The sequence below is a fragment of the Haemorhous mexicanus genome, chromosome 1, assembly GCF_027477595.1.
Source record: "Haemorhous mexicanus isolate bHaeMex1 chromosome 1, bHaeMex1.pri, whole genome shotgun sequence".
NCBI lineage: Eukaryota > Metazoa > Chordata > Aves > Passeriformes > Fringillidae > Haemorhous > Haemorhous mexicanus.
Genome location: NC_082341.1, coordinates 393,970 through 411,428, shown reverse-complemented (window position 1 = coordinate 411,428; position 17,459 = coordinate 393,970). Strand labels below are relative to the sequence as shown.

At 71.6% G+C, this 17,459-nt stretch overlaps 1 protein-coding gene across 2 annotated transcripts; it reads left to right on the top strand.

Annotated features, from left to right (window-relative positions):
- Nucleotides 1-4,200: 4,200 nt before the first annotated feature.
- On the top strand, nucleotides 4,201-17,211 carry NOS3 (nitric oxide synthase 3). 2 transcript variants are annotated; one of them, XM_059868787.1, is made up of 26 exons: nucleotides 4,201-4,366; nucleotides 5,439-5,541; nucleotides 5,897-6,045; nucleotides 6,520-6,682; nucleotides 7,125-7,216; nucleotides 7,289-7,430; nucleotides 7,671-7,810; nucleotides 8,211-8,385; nucleotides 9,302-9,403; nucleotides 9,779-9,820; nucleotides 10,430-10,503; nucleotides 10,597-10,741; nucleotides 10,850-10,954; nucleotides 11,172-11,239; nucleotides 11,325-11,441; nucleotides 11,940-12,114; nucleotides 12,232-12,361; nucleotides 12,985-13,063; nucleotides 13,293-13,480; nucleotides 14,071-14,249; nucleotides 14,493-14,703; nucleotides 14,937-15,024; nucleotides 15,865-15,986; nucleotides 16,346-16,494; nucleotides 16,729-16,923; nucleotides 17,011-17,211. In XM_059868787.1, the coding sequence occupies exons 1-26, from the start codon at nucleotides 4,230-4,232 to the stop codon at nucleotides 17,131-17,133; spliced, it is 3,393 nt and encodes a 1,130-aa protein (XP_059724770.1). In that variant the 5' UTR covers nucleotides 4,201-4,229; the 3' UTR covers nucleotides 17,134-17,211. The 2 variants fall into 2 exon arrangements, with proteins under 2 accessions (XP_059724770.1, XP_059724685.1); XM_059868702.1 differs by having other exon boundaries at nucleotides 9,626-9,820.
- Nucleotides 17,212-17,459: the final 248 nt, after the last annotated feature.

Sequence of the window (17,459 nt, the reverse complement as noted above, 5' to 3'; positions counted from 1 at the left end):
GCGCTGCGGGGCCGGGGGGGTCCGGGGCGGGGAGCCGGAGAGGGGCGGCGGGGCCGAGCCCCCCCCGCTCTACCCGCCCGGTGCGCGCCGCGCCATCGGCCTTATTTAGTCACGGAGCGGCCGGGGGGGACCGAGACCCGCCCCGCGCGCTCGGCGCCGCTCGGAACAGGTCGGAACGGTTCGGCTCCGTTCGGAACGGCTGGGCTGAGCTGGGCTCGGCCGGGCTCGGCCGGTTCGGTGCGGCGGGGTTCGGCCCGCTCCGGTTCGTTTCGGTTCGGCTGGGTCGGCTCGGCCCGGCCCGGTTCGGCTGAGCTCGGGCGGGCTCGGCAGGGTTCGGCGCGGTTCGGCTGGGCTGGGTTCGGCTGTGCTCGGCTGCACTGGGTTCAGCCGGAATCGGCTCGGCTCGGCTCGGCTCGGCCCGGCCCCGTTCGGCTGGGCTCGGGCGGGCGCGGCCCGGCTCGGACGGTATGAGCTCGGCTCGGCTCGGCTCGGCTCGGCTCGGCTCGGGCGGGTTCGTGCGCTCGGCCCGGCCCGGCCCGGCGGGCGCGGCGGGCGCTGCGTGTTGACAGCGGGGCCGGGGCGGGGCCAGCGCGAGCGCAGCCAATGGCCGCGGGGGGGCCCGGGACCCCCGCCCCGCCCCGCCCGGGGGCGCCGAGCGCGCTCCTTGGCCCCGCCCCGCCCCGCCCCGGCCCCGCCCACTGACACCGGGCCACGCCCACTTCCCCGGATCCCCGCACCGCCCCCCGACAGCCGGGGGGACACTCCGGTCACAGCCCACACACCAGGACAGGTGGGACACCGGGACACGGGGACACGGGGACCTGGCGACACCGGGACATGAGGACCTGGGGACATGGGGACACTGGGTCACCAGGACATCGGGACACTGGGACACAGGGACATGGGTACATTTAGACACCAAGACACCAGAATAAAGCACAGTGAGACACCATCACACTGGGACATCGGGATATGGGGACACTGGCACACCAGGACAGTGGGACACAGGGACAGTGGGACACAGGGACATGGGATCACAGGGCCATGTGGGGCAGCAGCAGAGCTTCCAGGCACAGCCCCAGCTGGGTCCTGGTGGGACCCTCCCCACCCCAGTCCTGCCATCCCGGCCCAGCCTAGCCCTCTTCCCAGGCTAGTCCCAGCACCAGCCACAGAACCAGTCCCAGACCAGCCCTTGCCCTAGGCCCGATCCCAGCCTAATCCTAATCTCCATCCAATCCTAATTCTTGTCTCTGTCGTAGTTCCTGTCCCACTCCCAGTCCTGTCCCATCCCAGTCTCAGCCCAGACCTCATCTAGTCCCTGTCCTGTCCACTTGTGGTCCCAGTCCCAATCCCAGTCTAGTCACAGTCCCAGTTAAATCCTAATCCCAGTCTCCTTTCCAGTCCAGTCTGGTCCCAGTACCAGTCTCCATCCTGTCCAAATCTCAGGTCCGGTCCAGTCCAAGTCCTGGTCCCAGTTCAAACTCCAGCCCTGTCCACTTTCAGACCAGTCCAGTTCCTTTACAGTCCGATGCAATCCCAGTTCACTCCCAGTCCGTTTCTGGCCCAGTCCTGGTCCCAGTCGCAGCCAGAGATCAGCCCCAGTCCAGTCAGGGACCCAACGCTGTCCCAGTCCAGAACAATCCCAGCCCCAGCCACGGTTCTGGTCCCAGTGCCGACCCCGGCCCCACGTCAGCCCAAGCCGGTCCCAGCTCTCTTCCGGCCCGGTCCGAGCCCCGCCCAGCCCCACGTCCCGGTGCCGGTTCCGCGCCGTTCCAGCCCGGTCCCGGACTCGGTCCCAGCCTGGCGCTGGCCTGGATGCTCCCGGTCTCTGTCCCAGGTGCTGAAAATGGCTCCGGCCCCGGGGCCTCGACCGCCGGGACCGACCGGGGTGACCGGACCCGAACGGACCAACCGGACCCGAACGGCTCCGAATAGACCGGCAGAACCAGCTGGTCCGGCCGGGCTGACTCTGCCAACCGGACCCGACCGGATCCGATCAGTTCCGACCGCTGCAAGCGGCTTTCCGTGGCCACGAACGAGCCCGAACGGGCGCGAATGGACCCGAATGGACCGACCGGGAACGACCGGGACCGACCGGACACAAATGGATCCACTGGACCGACCAGACCGGCCACATCCGACAGAACGTGGCTGGATAGAGCAGACCAAGCGGGACTCAGCCGAGCCGGGCGGGGGTCTGTGGGTTACGGGGGGATCTGTGGGGTACGGGGGGGGCTGTGGGGTACGGGGTGGGGCTGTGGGATACAGGGGGCTGTGAGGAGCGGGGGGCTGTGGGGTACGGGGGGCTGTGGGGTACGGGGGGGGGCTGTGGGGTACGGGGGGGTCTGTGGGGTACGGGGGGGCTGTGGGGTACGGGGGGCTGTGGGATACGGGGGGCTGTGGGGTACGGGGAACTGTGGGGTACGGGGGGCTGTGGGATACGGGCGGCTGTGGGGTACGGGGGGGGCTGTGGGATACGGGGGGTCTGTAGGGTACGGGGGGGTCTGTGGGGTACGGGGGTCTGTGGGATACGGGGGGGCTGTGGGGTACAGGGGGCTGTGGGATACGGGGGGGTCTGTGGGATACGGGGGGCTGTGGGATACGGGGGGGGCTGTGGGGTACAGGGGGCTGTGAGGAGCGGGGGGCTGTGGGGTACGGGGGGGGGCTGTGGGATACGGGGGTCTGTGGGATACGGGGGGGGCTGTGGGGTACAGGGGGCTGTGGGGTGCGGGGGGCTGTGGGGTACGGGGGGGGGCTGTGGGATACGGGGGATCTGTAGGGTACGGGGGGGTCTGTGGGGTACGGGGGTCTGTGGGGCGAGGGGAGCTGGGAGGTGTCAAGGTCTGACCCCCATCACCCCCGCCCGCCCGTGGCCCAGTCCCGCCCCCGGGCGGGGCGGACGATCCGGTGGGCGCTCTGCCGTGACGGACAGGTCTGACCCGCCCCACGGCCCGCGGGGGCGGGGGACACTCCGGGGCGGGGCGGCGACACGGGATCGCCCCCGACGGGGTGATCGAATCCCGCTCCGTGTCCCCGTGGGGGTCCCTGCGGCGCCCCCCGGCCCGGCTGTGCCCCCCGTGCGGTGCCTCGGTCCCGCCCCGCGCCTCCCGGTTCCCCCGCCCCGCTCTCCCCCCCGCAGGAAGGAACCGCCGAGCCGGCACCGGGCGCGGTTTCCCGTCGCTGCGTGAGCTGCGGGCTGCGCCCCTCCTCGACCTCCGGAGGGACTCACCCGCCGGCACCCCGGGGACCCCTCGTCCCCCGGCACCCCCGCACCCCAACAGCACCCCCGTCCCGGACTCCCAGCCCCGCGACCCCCGCGACCCCCGCCCCACTCCGGGGTCACCGTAGGACCCTCCCCGCCGGCAGCTGGGGTGAACCCCCACCCCGCGCGGCTCACCAGGGTGCCCCCGGGAGGGTCGCGGGGTGCAGCCCCCCGCCTGGTTCCCCCAGGGGTGCTGACCTGGGGGTCCCCGGCAGCGCCCAGTGCGTCAATGGCCGGAACTGGGTGGAAGCAGCGGGAAGTGGGGGGGTCCCGCAGGACATCCGCCCCACGGCCGGGGGGCTGGGGGCGGCCCGGGAACCCCTCGGGGCATCCAATCGCCCGGTGTGGGGCGTACAGTGTCCTGTGGCCAGGGTGGGGGTCCCTGCCACCACCGCGGCCCCCAGGTGCTGTGTGTCCCCCATGAGGGTTGTGTCCTCCCTCTGGGTGCCATGGCTGTGTCCCCAGGGTGCCATGTCCACCCCAGTGCCGTGTGTATGTTCCCCCAGCACCACGTGTGTCCCCCCAGTTCCATGTCCCCGTGGGTGCCACGTCGTCTTCAGCGCTGTGTCCCCCTCAGGTGCCATGTGTCCCCCCTCTGGCTGCCATGCGGGCCCCCCAGTGCCATATGTCCCCCCCAGTTCCATGTCCCCCCAGGGCTGTGTCCCACCGGGGCGTCATGTGTGCTCCCAAGTCCCCCCAAGGGCCATGTCCCCCCCCCATGAGTGCCGTGTCCCCTCTGTGGGTGCCACCTCTCCCTCCCCATGGCCACATGCCATGGGCCCGCGGGGCAGATTGGGTTCCACCCCCGCGGTGGGGTCCCCGGTGTGTCCCGCGCCGCGTGGCGGTGGCGGTGACGGTGGAGGTGGCGGTGCCCATTGTGTGCGGGGCGGGGGCGTCGCGGCCTCGTCACCACTTCCCCGGGCAGTAGGAAGCGGGAAGCGGCCGCTCCCGGCTCAGTGGGGCCGCGATGGGGAACCTGCCGGGGGTCCTGCCCGGAGCCCCCCGCGCCTGCCCCGGCCTCGGCCTCTGCTCGCGCCCGCGCGGCCCCGCGCCCGAGGACCCCCCTGTCACCGCTGCCCCCGCCGCTGTCACCGAGCCCCCCAGGTAGGTGTCCAGGTGGGACGGACGGGCTGGCATGGGGAGGAAGGGGCTGGAAATGACGGACGGGGCACAGGGGCACCGGCACTCACCTGCAGCAGCTCCGAGCCTCGTCGGGGACCCCCTCCTCGCTCGTGGGGACGTTCGCACATGGCCCGAGTCCACCGGAGACGTGTCCCCGCCGTGGAGGTGTCCCGGCCGTGGAGGTGTCCCCACGGGGTGGCTGGCATGGGGCACTGGGGCAGAACACGGAGCCCGCCGGCAGCAGAGCGCTGTGCCCGCTGCTCGTGGAGTTGTGACAGTGTCTCCTGTCCCACGGCGCGGCCCCCACCGCCCACGGGACCCACTGGGGCACGCTGGGGCGGGCGGCATCTGGGGGCACATGGGGGACATATGGGGAGGGGTCTGTGGGGTCAAGTGGGGATGGAGGTGCGGGGACCCCACACCTCGGAGGGGCTCGGAAGGGACAGGCATGGGACGGGGGCGTGTTCTCCCCCCGCGGTGGCCCGGAGCCCGCTCTGACTCATGGCCATTGTTCACACTCACACGAGGGCCAGGAACGCCCCGCGCCCCCTCCATCCTCTGACCCCTCAACTCCTGACCCCTCCAACTCAGCCCCCCATATCTTGGTTTCCCATTCCCTGACTTCCCAGCTCAGCCCCATTCCCTGATCCCCCGTCCCCTGATCCCCCCAGCTCAGCCCCCCCCAGCCTCTGCCCCCCGCTCTGAGGCACCCCCATCCTCTGAGCCCCCCATCCCCTGCCCTCCATCCCCTGCCGCTCCCCACCCCCACGGGGTGCATCCGGCGGCTCGGGACCCCCCAGCAGCACCAGATGTTGGGGAAGGGGAAACCCCCGGACCTGCCCCGCTGTCCCCGCCACAGCCCAGCCCCCGCTCCCCTCCACCCGGAGCCCTCCTGTGCCACCCCCGGACAGGTCCCCGCACCCGAGGGGTCCCGCTGTCCGAGCCGCGAGAGCTAGCGCCGAGGGGCACGCGTTTCTCCCCAAGTCCCCCGAGACCCCCGGCTGGGCCCCCCGTGCCCGGGCAGGTCTCAGGGGTGCCCCGTGTCACCCCCCAGCCCGGTGCCCTCTTCCCCGGCGGAGCCGCCCCGCTTCGCCCGCCTGAAGAACTGGGAGACCGGGAGCATCAGCTACGACACGCTCTGCGCCACGGCGGGACAGGTCCGGGGGCGAGGGAGGGCCTGGGGGCACGGACTGGGGCACGAGACATGGGCATGGGGACATGGGGAGTGGGGGCACGGGCACGGGGGCACGGGGGCACGGGAGTGGGGTGTGCGGCTGGAGGGGGGAAAGGCGGGAGGACGGCAGGGATAGCGGCAGGGGGATGGCGGTGCAGGTTGGAGTTGCGGACTGGGGGGCTGCAGGACAGGAGGCAGACTGGGGGGCAAAGTCAGGGGGCAGGGCTGGGCGTGCGGGTTTGTGGGGTGCCGGGGTGACAGACTCGGGCGGGGCAGGGCGTGGGAGGGGACACAGGGACAGGGAGGTCTGTCCCGGGGGTCACCCGGTGCCCCCCCAGGAGCTGCCCTGCTCGGGGCTGCGCTGCCTGGGGTCGCTGGTGCTGCCGCGGCCGCTGCCCGCCCCCACCCCCGAGGGGACGCGACCGCCCGAGGAGCTGCTGGAGCTGGCCCGGGACTTCATCACCCAGTACTACGTGTCCCTGCGGCGGTGAGCGCGGACGGGACCCCCACAGCGGGCACGGGCATCCCCACAATGGGTGCGGGCATCCCGCGGCCCCGGGGCACCCACAGCCCAGCCCCAGCCCTGCCCCGGGCACCCCATAGTCCCACCCCTCCCAAAACACCTCCATATCCCTACCCCTGTCCTGGGACACCCCAAAAACCCACCCTGCCCCGGGGCACCCCCAGCCCCGTCCCTGCCCAGAGCACTCCACATCCCCACCTGCACACCAGGGTACCCCCATAGCTCCTGACGTGTCCTGGGGTGCCCCATGTCCCCACCTCTCCCCCAGAGTACCCCCGGATCCCCCATCCCTGCCCTGGGACATCCCATAACCTCATCCGTGCCCCAGAGCACCTCACACCCTGTCGCTGCTTGGCCCCCTACCCCCGAAGGTGCCCGTGTCTGGGGGTGCTGGGAGGGCTCTCCCGGAGTCTGTGGGTGCTGAGGGTGCCCCTGCAGGGAGAACTCCCCGGCGCACACGCAGCGGCTGCGGGAGGTGGCCGCGGACATCGCGGCCTCGGGCTCGTACCGGCTGCGGGAGCCCGAGCTGACGTTCGGCGCCAAGCAGGCCTGGCGGAACGCGGCGCGCTGCGTCGGCCGCATCCAGTGGAACAAGCTGCAGGTGCGACCCGCCGCGGGACCCTCACCCACCACAGCCCACGGGGACACCCACACACCTCAGCCTCCTGGGGACAACAAACCAGAGGCAGCCCAACTCACCCCACCCCATCTCACGGGCGCCCACAGGCACCAACACCCCCGTGGTCACCCCGACACCATGGGGACCCTCATCCCATGTCCCGTGTCCTGGGGGGACCCTCACCCCACCCGAGAGAGACCCTGCCTCGAACCTGTAGCACGGGGACCCAGGGGACCCTGACCCACGGAACCCCGTCCTACGGGACCCCGGTTCCACAGGGATCTCCCGCCCCAACAAAGACCCCACGGCACCCCCGCCCCATGGGGACCCCTCCCAAAGGACCTCCCGGCCCGCAGATTCCCCCCGGGGGCGCCCATCCCAGCTGCCCCGCAGGGGTCCCCCACACCCCTCTGTCCCCCCGCAGGTGTTTGATGCCCGGGACTGCGCGGGGCTGGGGGAGATGTTCAGCCTCCTCTGCTCCCACATCCAGTTCGCCACCAACCGCGGCAACATCCGGTGAGAATGGGCCCGGCGCCCCCCGGCCCCCGCGGCCGCAGGGTGTCCTGACGGCCCTCCCCGGCCCCCCAGGTCCGCCATCACCATCTTCCCCCCGCGGGCTCCGGGCCGCGGCGATTTCCGCATCTGGAACCCGCAGCTGATCCGCTACGCCGGCTATCGGCAGCCCGACGGCTCCGTGCGGGGCGACCCTGCCAATGTGGACATCACCGAGGTGGGGGGACCCCTGCGCCCCCAGGCCCCCCTCACCACCTCTCCACCCCTCCTCTCTTCCCTCTCCATCCCCACCTCAGTGTTCCCTCCATGCCGCCCTCCATCCCCACTCCGTCTCTCTTCCTTCTCCCCCCTCATACTCTACTCCTCCCCCCGCCATCCCCCCCACGCCCTTCATCTCTCCCAATCCCCGTGCCCCCAAACACCTCCTGGATGCCCCCTCTGACGCTGTTCCCCCCAGCTCTGCATCCAACACGGCTGGACCCCCGGGGGGGGCCGCTTCGACGTGCTGCCGCTGCTGCTGCAGAGCCCCGACGAGTCCCCCGAGCTGTTCCCGCTGCCCCCGGAGCTGGTGCTCGAGGTGCCGCTGCACCACCCCACGTGAGTGCGGCTGCGACCCCCGGGATCTCCCTGGCCAAGGGACTGTGCCGGTGACCCGGGCTGGAGTCCCACGGGGTCGCCCTGGGGAGGGTTTGGAGAGGGGAGGGAGCGGGGGGATGAGGTTGGGGAGCCGCGCTGGGGACAGGGAGCAGCCGCGGGTCTGATCCCATCCCTGAGGGATGCTGGAATGCCAGCTCCTTCCCGGGCTGGGATACCGGGCTGTTGACCCTCTCCTGGGCTGGGTCCTGGAGTGCTGGGCTGCTGATCCTCCTGACGGAGCCACGGGCGTGCTGACCCTCCCCGGTGGGGTGCGGGGGGGATGGAGGCTGGCCTCCCGCTCTGGGGGCTCTGGGGCCGCTGTGGGCGTGCGGGAGCGGCCCCACAGCCCCCGTGCCCCCAGGCTGGAGTGGTTCTCGGAGCTGGGGCTGCGCTGGCACGCTCTGCCGGCCGTGGCCAACATGCTGCTGGAGATCGGGGGGCTCGAGTTCCCCGCGGCGCCCTTCAACGGCTGGTACATGGGCACCGAGATCGGCTCCCGGAACCTCTGCGACCGCCACCGCTACGACGTGCTGCCCGTGAGCCCCGGCACCGCGGGACAGCGCTACAGCGCTGGGACCCCCGGGGCTGCACTGGGACCCCCACTGGGACCCCCGGGGCTGCACAGGGACACCCGGGCTGCACTGGACCCCACTGGGACCCCCGGGGCTGCACTGGGACCCTCGGGACTGCACTGGGACGCCACTGGGACCCCCGGGGCTGCACTGGGACACCCGGGTTGCACTGGGACACCCGGGCTGCACTGGGACCCCACTGGGACCCCCGGGGCTGCACAGGGACCCCCGGGACTGCACTGGGACACCCGGGGCTGCACAGGGACCCCACTGGGACCCCTGGGGCTGCACAGGGACACCCGGGGCTGCACAGGGACCCCCGGGACTGCACTGGGACACCCGGGACTGCGCTGGGACTCCACTGGGACCCCCGGGGCTGCACTGGGACCCCCGGGACTGCACTGGGACACCCGGGGCTGCACTGGGACACCCGGGACTGCACTGGGACCCCACTGGGACCCCCGGGACTGCACTGGGATCCCCGGGACTGCTCTGGGACCCCGGGACTACACAGGGACCCCACAGGGATGGCCCTGGACCCCACAGGGAAGCCCTGGTACTCCCCGGGGGTCCCCCCAGGACCCTTCCTGGGAACTCCCTGGTAGTCCCCGATATTTCCCTTGGGACCCACACTGAGCCTCCCCGAAATCCCCCAGCGACCCCCTGGGACCACTCTGGGACCCCCTTCAGGCCCATCAAGATCCTCATCAGAACCCCCTGAGACCCCACCAGGACAATGCATCACTCCTGGGACCTCTCCCCAGAATTCCCCCCGGGAGCCCTCTGGTACCCCGACCAGGACACCACTGGGACCCCATCCGGGACCCCTCGGGGACCCCTGGCTGACCCCTGGCCAACCCCGCCCTGCTGACCCCTGCAGGAGGTGGCCCAGCGCATGGGGCTGGACACAGGGACCAGCTCGTCCCTCTGGAAGGACCGGGCAGCTGTGGAGGTGAACGTGGCCGTGCTGCACAGCTTCCAGGTGGGACCCCCGTGGGACCCCCAGCGCCGGGACCCCCACACTGCTGGGACCCCCAAACTGCTGGGACCCCCACACTGCTGGGACCCCACGGCTGGGACCCCACTACCGGGACACTCTCAGTGCTGGAGCCCCCCCCGCCGGGCCACGGGAACCCCGCCATCCCCATGCCCCCCATCCCCAGAGGCAGCCCACGTCTCCACTGTCCCCCGTCCCCCCCCGCAGGTGGCCCAGGTGACCATCGTGGACCACCACGCGGCCACCGAGTCCTTCATGAAGCACCTGGCGGCGGAGGGGCGGGCGCGGGGCGGGTGTCCCGCGGACTGGGCCTGGATCGTGCCCCCCCTCTCGGGCAGTCTCACACCTGTCTTCCACCAGGAGATGGTCAACTACCACCTGAGCCCCACCTTCCGCTACCAGGTGGGACCCCTCCCCACAGGTCCTGTCCCACAGCCGCCTCCTGCTGCCGGCTGGGGGTTTGGACCCACAGATCCTCCCTGCCCCACGGCTCCCCAGCCCCTGTGCCCCCCTCCCAGAGCTGGAGGTGCAGCCCCAGGTCACTGAGACCCCCGGTCGGCTGGCACTGAGCCCCCTGGACCCCCCAGGACTTTCTGGGTCTGCCCTGGGCACCGCTGGTCCCTGCGGGACGCCCAGCCCTCTGCATCACCCTCCACTGGCATGTACCCCACAGCAGACCCTGGGACACCCCCCAGCAGCCCCTGAGCACCCCCTGGGACACCTCCAGCCCCCAGCTGGGGCTCTCCCTCAGCCCCTTCCAGAGCCTTCCTGCCCCCCACGACCCCCGGTGCTCCCCATGACCCCCAGTTCACATTCTGGTACCGGGTGGGTCCGGCCCCACACACCCCGACCCCTCTTCCCCACAGCCAAGCCCCCCGCTCCCCAATCCCACACACCCCGACCCCTCTTCCCCACAGCCAAGCCCCCCCCCTCCCCAATCCCACAGACCCCCACCCCTCCCCTCACAAAGCCCCCCGGCCCTGGCCCCACAACCGCCCCCTCCCTCCCCAGCCCGACGCCTGGAAGGTTTACGTGTCCAAGGGCACCACTGTCACCCGGAGGAAGACCTTCAAGGAGGTGGCCAAGTAGGTGAACCCCAGGATCCCGGGGGTCCCGTGGGAGTTCTGGGATGCCCAGGAATCCCGTGCTGACCCCACGGTGCCCTGGGCACCCCACAGCGCCGTTAAGATCTCGGCCAAGCTGATGGGACACGTGATGGCACGGCGGGTCAAGGCCACCATCCTCTACGGCACGGAGACCGGGAAGTCACGGACCTACGCCTGGAACCTGTGCCAGCTCTTCCGCCGGGCCTTCGACCCCAAGGTGCAGGGACAGAGGGGCAGGACTGGGGCAGCTCCCGTCACCCAGCTCCCCCGAAGGCCCCGTGGCAGGGGCTGGGGGGAGGGATCCTGATCCTGGCATTCCGTGAAGGTGCTGTGCATGGATGAGTATGATGTGGTGGCCCTGGAGCACGAGACCCTGGTCTTGGTGGTGACCAGCACATTTGGGAACGGGGACCCTCCAGAATGTGCTGAGGTAGGGATGGGATGGATGGGATGGGATGGGATGGGGATGGGATGGGGATGGGATGGGATGGGATGGGATGGGATGGGATGGGATGGGATGGGATGGGATGGGATGGGATGGGATGGGATGGGATGGGATGGGATGGGGCTGAGGTTGGAGATGAGATGGGGCTGGGGATGGGATGGAGTGGGAATGGGATGTGGGGGTGACATTCCGCCCCCCACAGAGCTTCTCCAAGGCCCTGATGGAGATGACATCGCCCTACACTGGCACCTCCCAGGCAGAGCCGCCCATGTGAGCACCCCGGGGGTCCTGGGGGTCCCTGCTGGGGCCGGGGCAGGATCCCCCCTGACTCCCCTGACCCTCCTAACACCCTCAGGAGCTACAAGCTGCGGTTCAACAGCGTCTCCCAGTCCGACCAGCTCGTGTCCTCCTGGAAGAAGAAGCGGCGGCAGCTGAGCAACACAGACAGTGCGGGAACCTTGGGAGCCCTGCGGTACCGAGGCCACAGGATGGGCACGGGATGGGCACGGGATGGGCACGGGGTGGGAACGGGGTGGGCATGGGATGGGCACGGGATGGGCACGGGGTGGGCACGGGGTGGGAACGGGGTGGGCATGGGATGGGCATGGCCACGGGGACAGAGCACAGCCATGGGGGGTGGGCACAGGATAGGCACGGCCACAGGGATGGAACAGGGATGGGGATGGGTTCCTTGCCTGGGCACGCTGCCCTGCTGGGGCTGGGGTGCCCCGAACAGGGCTCACACCGGCACCGGCAGCTCCCGCCCGGTCTGCCCTGCGGGTGTGGGTGGGGGCAGGAGCTGCCCGAGGTGCCCCCGTGACCCCCCTCATGTGGTGGCCTGATAATGGCCAGGCCCCTCTGACTCTGGGGATCCCCCCCGTGCATCCCCGTCCAGGTTGGTGGTGCTCAGGTTGGGGTCCCGGGCGTACCCCCGCACCCCTGGGGACCCTCTACCCCCGCTCTCCCGCAGGTTCGCGGTGTTCGGGCTGGGGTCCCGGGCGTACCCCCACTTCTGTGCCTTCGCGCGGGCCGTGGACACGCGGCTGGAGGAGCTGGGCGGGGAGCGGGTGCTGCCCCTGGGCGAGGGCGACGAGCTGTGCGCCCAGGAGGAGTCGTTCCGCACCTGGGCACGCCAAGTGTTCCAGGTACGGGGGCTGGGGGGGCCGTTCTGCACCTGGGCACACCTGCTCCTCCAGGTACAGGGGTGGGGGGCACCCACAGGGCCCCCCGCCTGGCACTCACCGCCCCCCCCGTACCCCCAGGCTGCCTGCGAGACATTCTGCGTGGGGGACGGGGCGGGGGGCGCCGAGGAGCTGTTCGCCCCGCCGCAGGGCTGGAAGCGCCAGAGGCACCGGCTGGTGCCGCAGCCCCAGGCCACCGAGACTCTGGCCGGTACCGACTCCTCCGGGACCCCCCAGACCCTGCGGGACCCCCCGGCTCCCCGGGACACCCCATAGCACCCCCGAGCACCCTGGGGGATCCCCTCACACCCCACAGCTCTGTGGGGTCAGCCCCCAGCCCCCCAGAGACTCCTTCAGCCCCCTCATGACCTCCCCAAGACCCTTTGACTCCCCCAGCCTTCTCCTCACCCCATGACTCCCAGCCCCCCAGCCCCTCCATGTCCCCCCAGCCCCCTGTTCCACTCCAGCCCCTCCATGTGCCCCCAACCCCCTGTTCCACCCCCGCCCCTCCATGTCCCCCCAGCCCCCTGTTCCTGCCCAGCCCCTCCATGTCCCCCCAGCCCCCTGTTCCACCCCAGCCCCTCCATGTGCCCCCAGCCCCCTGTTCCACCCCAGCCCCTCCATGTTCCTTCATCACCACCCAGTCCCACTATGTCCCCCAGCCCTACAGGTCCCCCTGTGTCCCCTGTGTCGCCTCCGTGTCCCCAGGCTCCCCATGCCCTCCTGTGTCTCCCCAGCCCCCCGTGCCCCCCAGCCTCGCGTGTTCCCCAATCCTCCGTGCCTCCCCGCACGTTCCGTGCCCCCAGCTCCCCCTGACCCCCCCGCGCCCCCCAGGACTGTCCCAGCTGCACAAGCGCCAGGTGTTCCCCTGCTCGGTGCTGTCTGTGGAGAACCTGCAGAGTGAGGAGTCCAGGTGAGGTCCCCCCGCACAGGAATCCCCACCTCGCCCCCCGCCCACCCCCGGGATCTCCCGTCCCCCTCCGCTCTTGGCACCCCGGGGTCCCGGCACCCCTGCGGATCTGGGGAGGGTCCCAGATCCGCAGGACACCCCCCCCCTGCCGGGACCCCCGGGGCCGCTTTCCCTCCGCGCCCCCCCCCCGTGTCTGCCCCCGCCCCGTGCCCGCTGACCCCGCTGCCCGCAGCCGGCAGACGCTGCTGGTGCGGGTGGGCGGCGCGGAGCAGGGGGGGCTGCACCACCTGCCCGGGGACCACCTGGGCGTGTTCCCCGCCAACCGCGAGGAGCTGGTGCGGGCCGTCCTGGAGCGCGTGGAGGACCCGCCGCCCCCCGAGCAGCCCCTGGCCTTGGAGAGCCGCGACGGGGACCCTGCCGGTACGGGGGGCACGGAGGGACTGGGGGAGCCCCGCCGGTACGGGGGGACACGGGGGGATTGGGGGGACCCCTCAGGTACGGGGGGACACGGGGGGATTGGGGGGACTCCTCAGGTACGGGGGGACACGGGGGGATTGGGGGAACCCCTCAGGTACGGGGGGACACGGGGGGATTGGGGGGACCCCTCAGGTACGGGGGACACGGGGGGATTGGGGGAACTCCTCAGGTACGGGGGGACACGGGGGGATTGGGGGAACCCAGTCACAGGGGGATAGTGGAGACTTCACCGGTACTGGAAGGAGTCAGGAGGGGGACGGGAGGGGTACAGGAGGGGGACAGGAGGGGGACAGGAGGGGGTCCCGCCGCCATGGACCGCGGGAAGATGGGGAGGGACTGAGGCTTGGGAAGAGGAAAGGGAAAGGGAAGAAATTGGGGCAAAGGAAGTGAGAGAAGGGGCTGGGGAAAGGAATGGGAAGGGAGTGAGGAAGAGGAAGACAAAGGGGAGCGGTGGGGGGAAGGAAGACGGAAAAGAGGAAGGGCCTTGGGGAGGACACAGGACAGAACTGAGCGCCACAACCCCCCATCCCCAGGCGGGTCCAGCCCCGGGCCCCGCTGGGTGCTGCAGCCCCGGCTGCCCCCCTGCACCCTGGCCCAGGCTCTCACCTTCTACCTGGACGTGGCGGCGCCCCCGACGCCCCAGTTCCTGCAGCTCCTGGGCTCGCTGGCGCGGGACCCCGTGGAGCGGGAGCGGCTCCAGCGCCTGGCGCAGGTCAGGGGGGTGCGGGGACACCGCCCGGAGAGGGGCTGGGGGGCTGGGGGGGCTGGGGCACGGGGGTGCTGGGGTGGCAGTTACCTCGCAGTCGGGACACCGGGACGCGGATCCCCTCCCTGACTCTGGGACGCTGTCTCGCTGGGCGCCGGGATGCTGCCCCGCTCCCCGGGCCGGTACCGGGCGCTGGGGTCCCCGGGGACCGAGCGTGGGGTCCCCGCTGTGCCAGCCTCGTGCCCGCAGGACGCACGGCTGTACGAGGAGTGGAAGTGGTTCCGGTGCCCGACGCTGCCCGAGGTGCTGGCCGAGTTCCCGTCCGTGTCTCTGCCGGCCGCGCTGCTGCTCTCCCAGCTCCCGCTGCTCCAGCCCCGCTACTACTCCATCAGCTCCGCGCCCGGCGCTCACCCGGGCGAGATCCACCTCACCGTGGCCGTGGTCACCTACCACAGCGAGAGTGAGCGGGGCGGGGATGGGCACGGGCCGGGGGGCACCCCCAGGGCACCCCCAGGGCCTCCAGGGCACCTCCAGCCCATCTCCAGGGTTTCCAGCATATCTCCAGTGTCCCCAGAGCATCTTCAAATCCCCATCCGGGCACAGAGGGGTCCCCAGCCCTGCGGGGGGCTCTGTGAGGGGCTGCCTTGGGACCGCCCCCGCCACAGCCCCACCGGCCCCCTCTGGTCCCCACAGACGGGCAGGGTCCGCTCCACTACGGCGTCTGCTCCACGTGGCTGGCGCGGCTGCAGCCGGGGGACACGGTGCCAGCCTTCATCCGGGGGTAAGGGATCACTGTCCTGCCGCCTGTCCCCTTCCTGCCCTCCCTGTCCCCCTCCTGCCCTCCCTGTCCCGGTCCCTGCCCTCCCTGTCCCGGTCCCTGCCCTCCCTGTCCCCCGTCTGTCCTCCCTGTCCCGCTCCCTGCCCTCCCTGTCCCGGTCCCTGCCCTCCCTGTCCCGGTCCCTGTCCTCCCTGTCCCGCTCCCTGCCCTCCCTGTCCCGCTCCCTGCCCTCCCTGTCCCGCTCCCTGCCCTCCCTGTCCCGCTCCCTGCCCTCCCTGTCCCCCGCCTGCCCTCCCTGTCCCCCGCCTGCCCTCCCTGTCCCCCGCCTGCCCTCCCTGTCCCGGTCCCTGCCCTCCCTGTCCCGCTCCCTGCCCTCCCTGTCCCCCGCCTGCCCTCCCTGTCCCCCTCCTGCCCTCCCTGTCCCCCGCCTGCCCTCCCTGTCCCGGTCCCTGCCCTCCCTGTCCCACTCCCTGCCCTCCCTGTCCCGGTCCCTGCCCTCCCTGTCCCGGTCCCTGCCCTCCCTGTCCCCCGCCTGCCCTCCCTGTCCCGGTCCCTGCCCTCCCTGTCCCGGTCCCTGCCCTCCCTGTCCCGCTCCCTGCCCTCCCTGTCCCGGTCCCTGCCCTCCCTGTCCCGGTCCCTGCCCTCCCTGTCCCCCTCCTGCCCTCCCTGTCCCGGTCCCTGCCCTCCCTGTCCCCCGCCTGCCCTCCGGGTCTGTCTCCCTCAACTGCTCCCGTACATGTCTCAGCCCACCCCCCTACCCCCTGCCTTCCCCCCGCCCCATTTCCCGACCTCCCCAGCCGGGGCTGGGCTCGAGGCCCCCCCGGTGACCCCCGACTGCCGCAGGGCCCCCTCGTTCCGGCTGCCGCCCGCCCCCGACACCCCCTGCATCCTCGTGGGCCCCGGCACCGGCGTGGCGCCCTTCCGCAGCTTCTGGCAGCACCGGCTGCAGCTGCTGCGCGCCGGAGGTGGGGACAGGGACAGGGCACACGGGGGACACGGGGGACACGGGGGCTGGGGACAGGGTACAGGGGCCATGGGGGGCCCGGGAGAAGGGGATGGAGAAATAGTGACATGGGGGTGGGGGGGGACAGGGACCTGGGGATGGGAGGGATGCGGGGGTGGGGGGGACATGGGGACATGGGCACGGGGACATGGTGGCGCTGGGATGGAGGACAAGAGGCGTGGCGACAGTGACGAAGGGGTTGGGGACATGGGGAAGGGGATGGAGACTGGGGACGTGGGGACACGGAGATGTGGGGACAGGGAGTCTGCAGGACAGGGGTGAGCGGGACTGCGGGGACACGAGGACACTGTCCCCCCGCAGGTGGCCCCCTGGGGCCCATGGTGCTGGTGTTCGGGTGCCGCTCCTCCGCCCTGGACCACATCTACCGCGAGGAGATGGAGGAGGCGCGGCAGCAGGGCGCCCTCAGCCAGGTGCTCACCGCCTTCTCCCGCGAGCCCGGCAGCCCCAAGGTGCGACGGGGACAGCGCTGGCACGGGGTGGGGACCGAGACGGGGACAGGCTGGGATGGGCACGGAGCTGGGGACAAGGACAAGGTGAGGATGCAAACGGAGGGGACAGGGATTGCTGGGGGACACGAAGCCAGAGCTGGAGGTGACACAGACGAGGACAGGGACAGCACACAAAGGGTCAGGGCGGGAATGGGCACCTGGGGACAGGATGCCACGGTCCCTGTGTGTCCCCAGACGTACGTGCAGGACGTGCTGCGGGCACAGCTGGCAGCCGAGGTGCACCAGGTGCTCTGCCAGCACGGGGGCCACATGTACGTGTGCGGGGATGTCACCATGGCCACCGAGGTGCTGCAGACCGTGCAGCACATCCTGGCCCAGGAAGGCGACATGACGCTGGGCCAGGCGGGGGACGTCATCAGCGAGCTGAGGGTAAGGGCTGGGACCCGGGACACCCAGGGGACACACCCGTGGGCACGGCGGGGGTGGCCGGCCCCGGCCCTGACGCCTGTCCCGCAGGACAAGAACCGCTACCACGAGGACATCTTCGGGCTGACGTTCCGCACGCAGGAGGTGGCCCTGCGCATCCGCAGCCAGTCCTTCTCCCTGCAGGAGCGGCGCCCGCCGGGGCCCGCCCCCTGAGCGCGGGGACGCGGGGACAGGGGGGCCCTGTGGCCGTGCCCCCGTCCCGCCACCCCCAGTAAAGGTTTAGTTTTGATACCCCCGGCCCGACACCTCGGCTCCTGCGGTAGCACTGGGGGCATGGGAGGTGGCCCGGGGAAGAATGGGCTTTGTGACACCTCCGGGGTCACCTGGCCATGCTCCAGACACGAGGGGTGGGAAATGGGGGGCAAAAGGACATAGACACGGTCCTGTGGCTCTGAGGGGTGGGAAATAGTGGGAGGGCCATGGCCCTGTGGCTCCCACCTGTGAGGCTGCAGGTGAGTGCAGCCCCTGCCAGCCCCGCT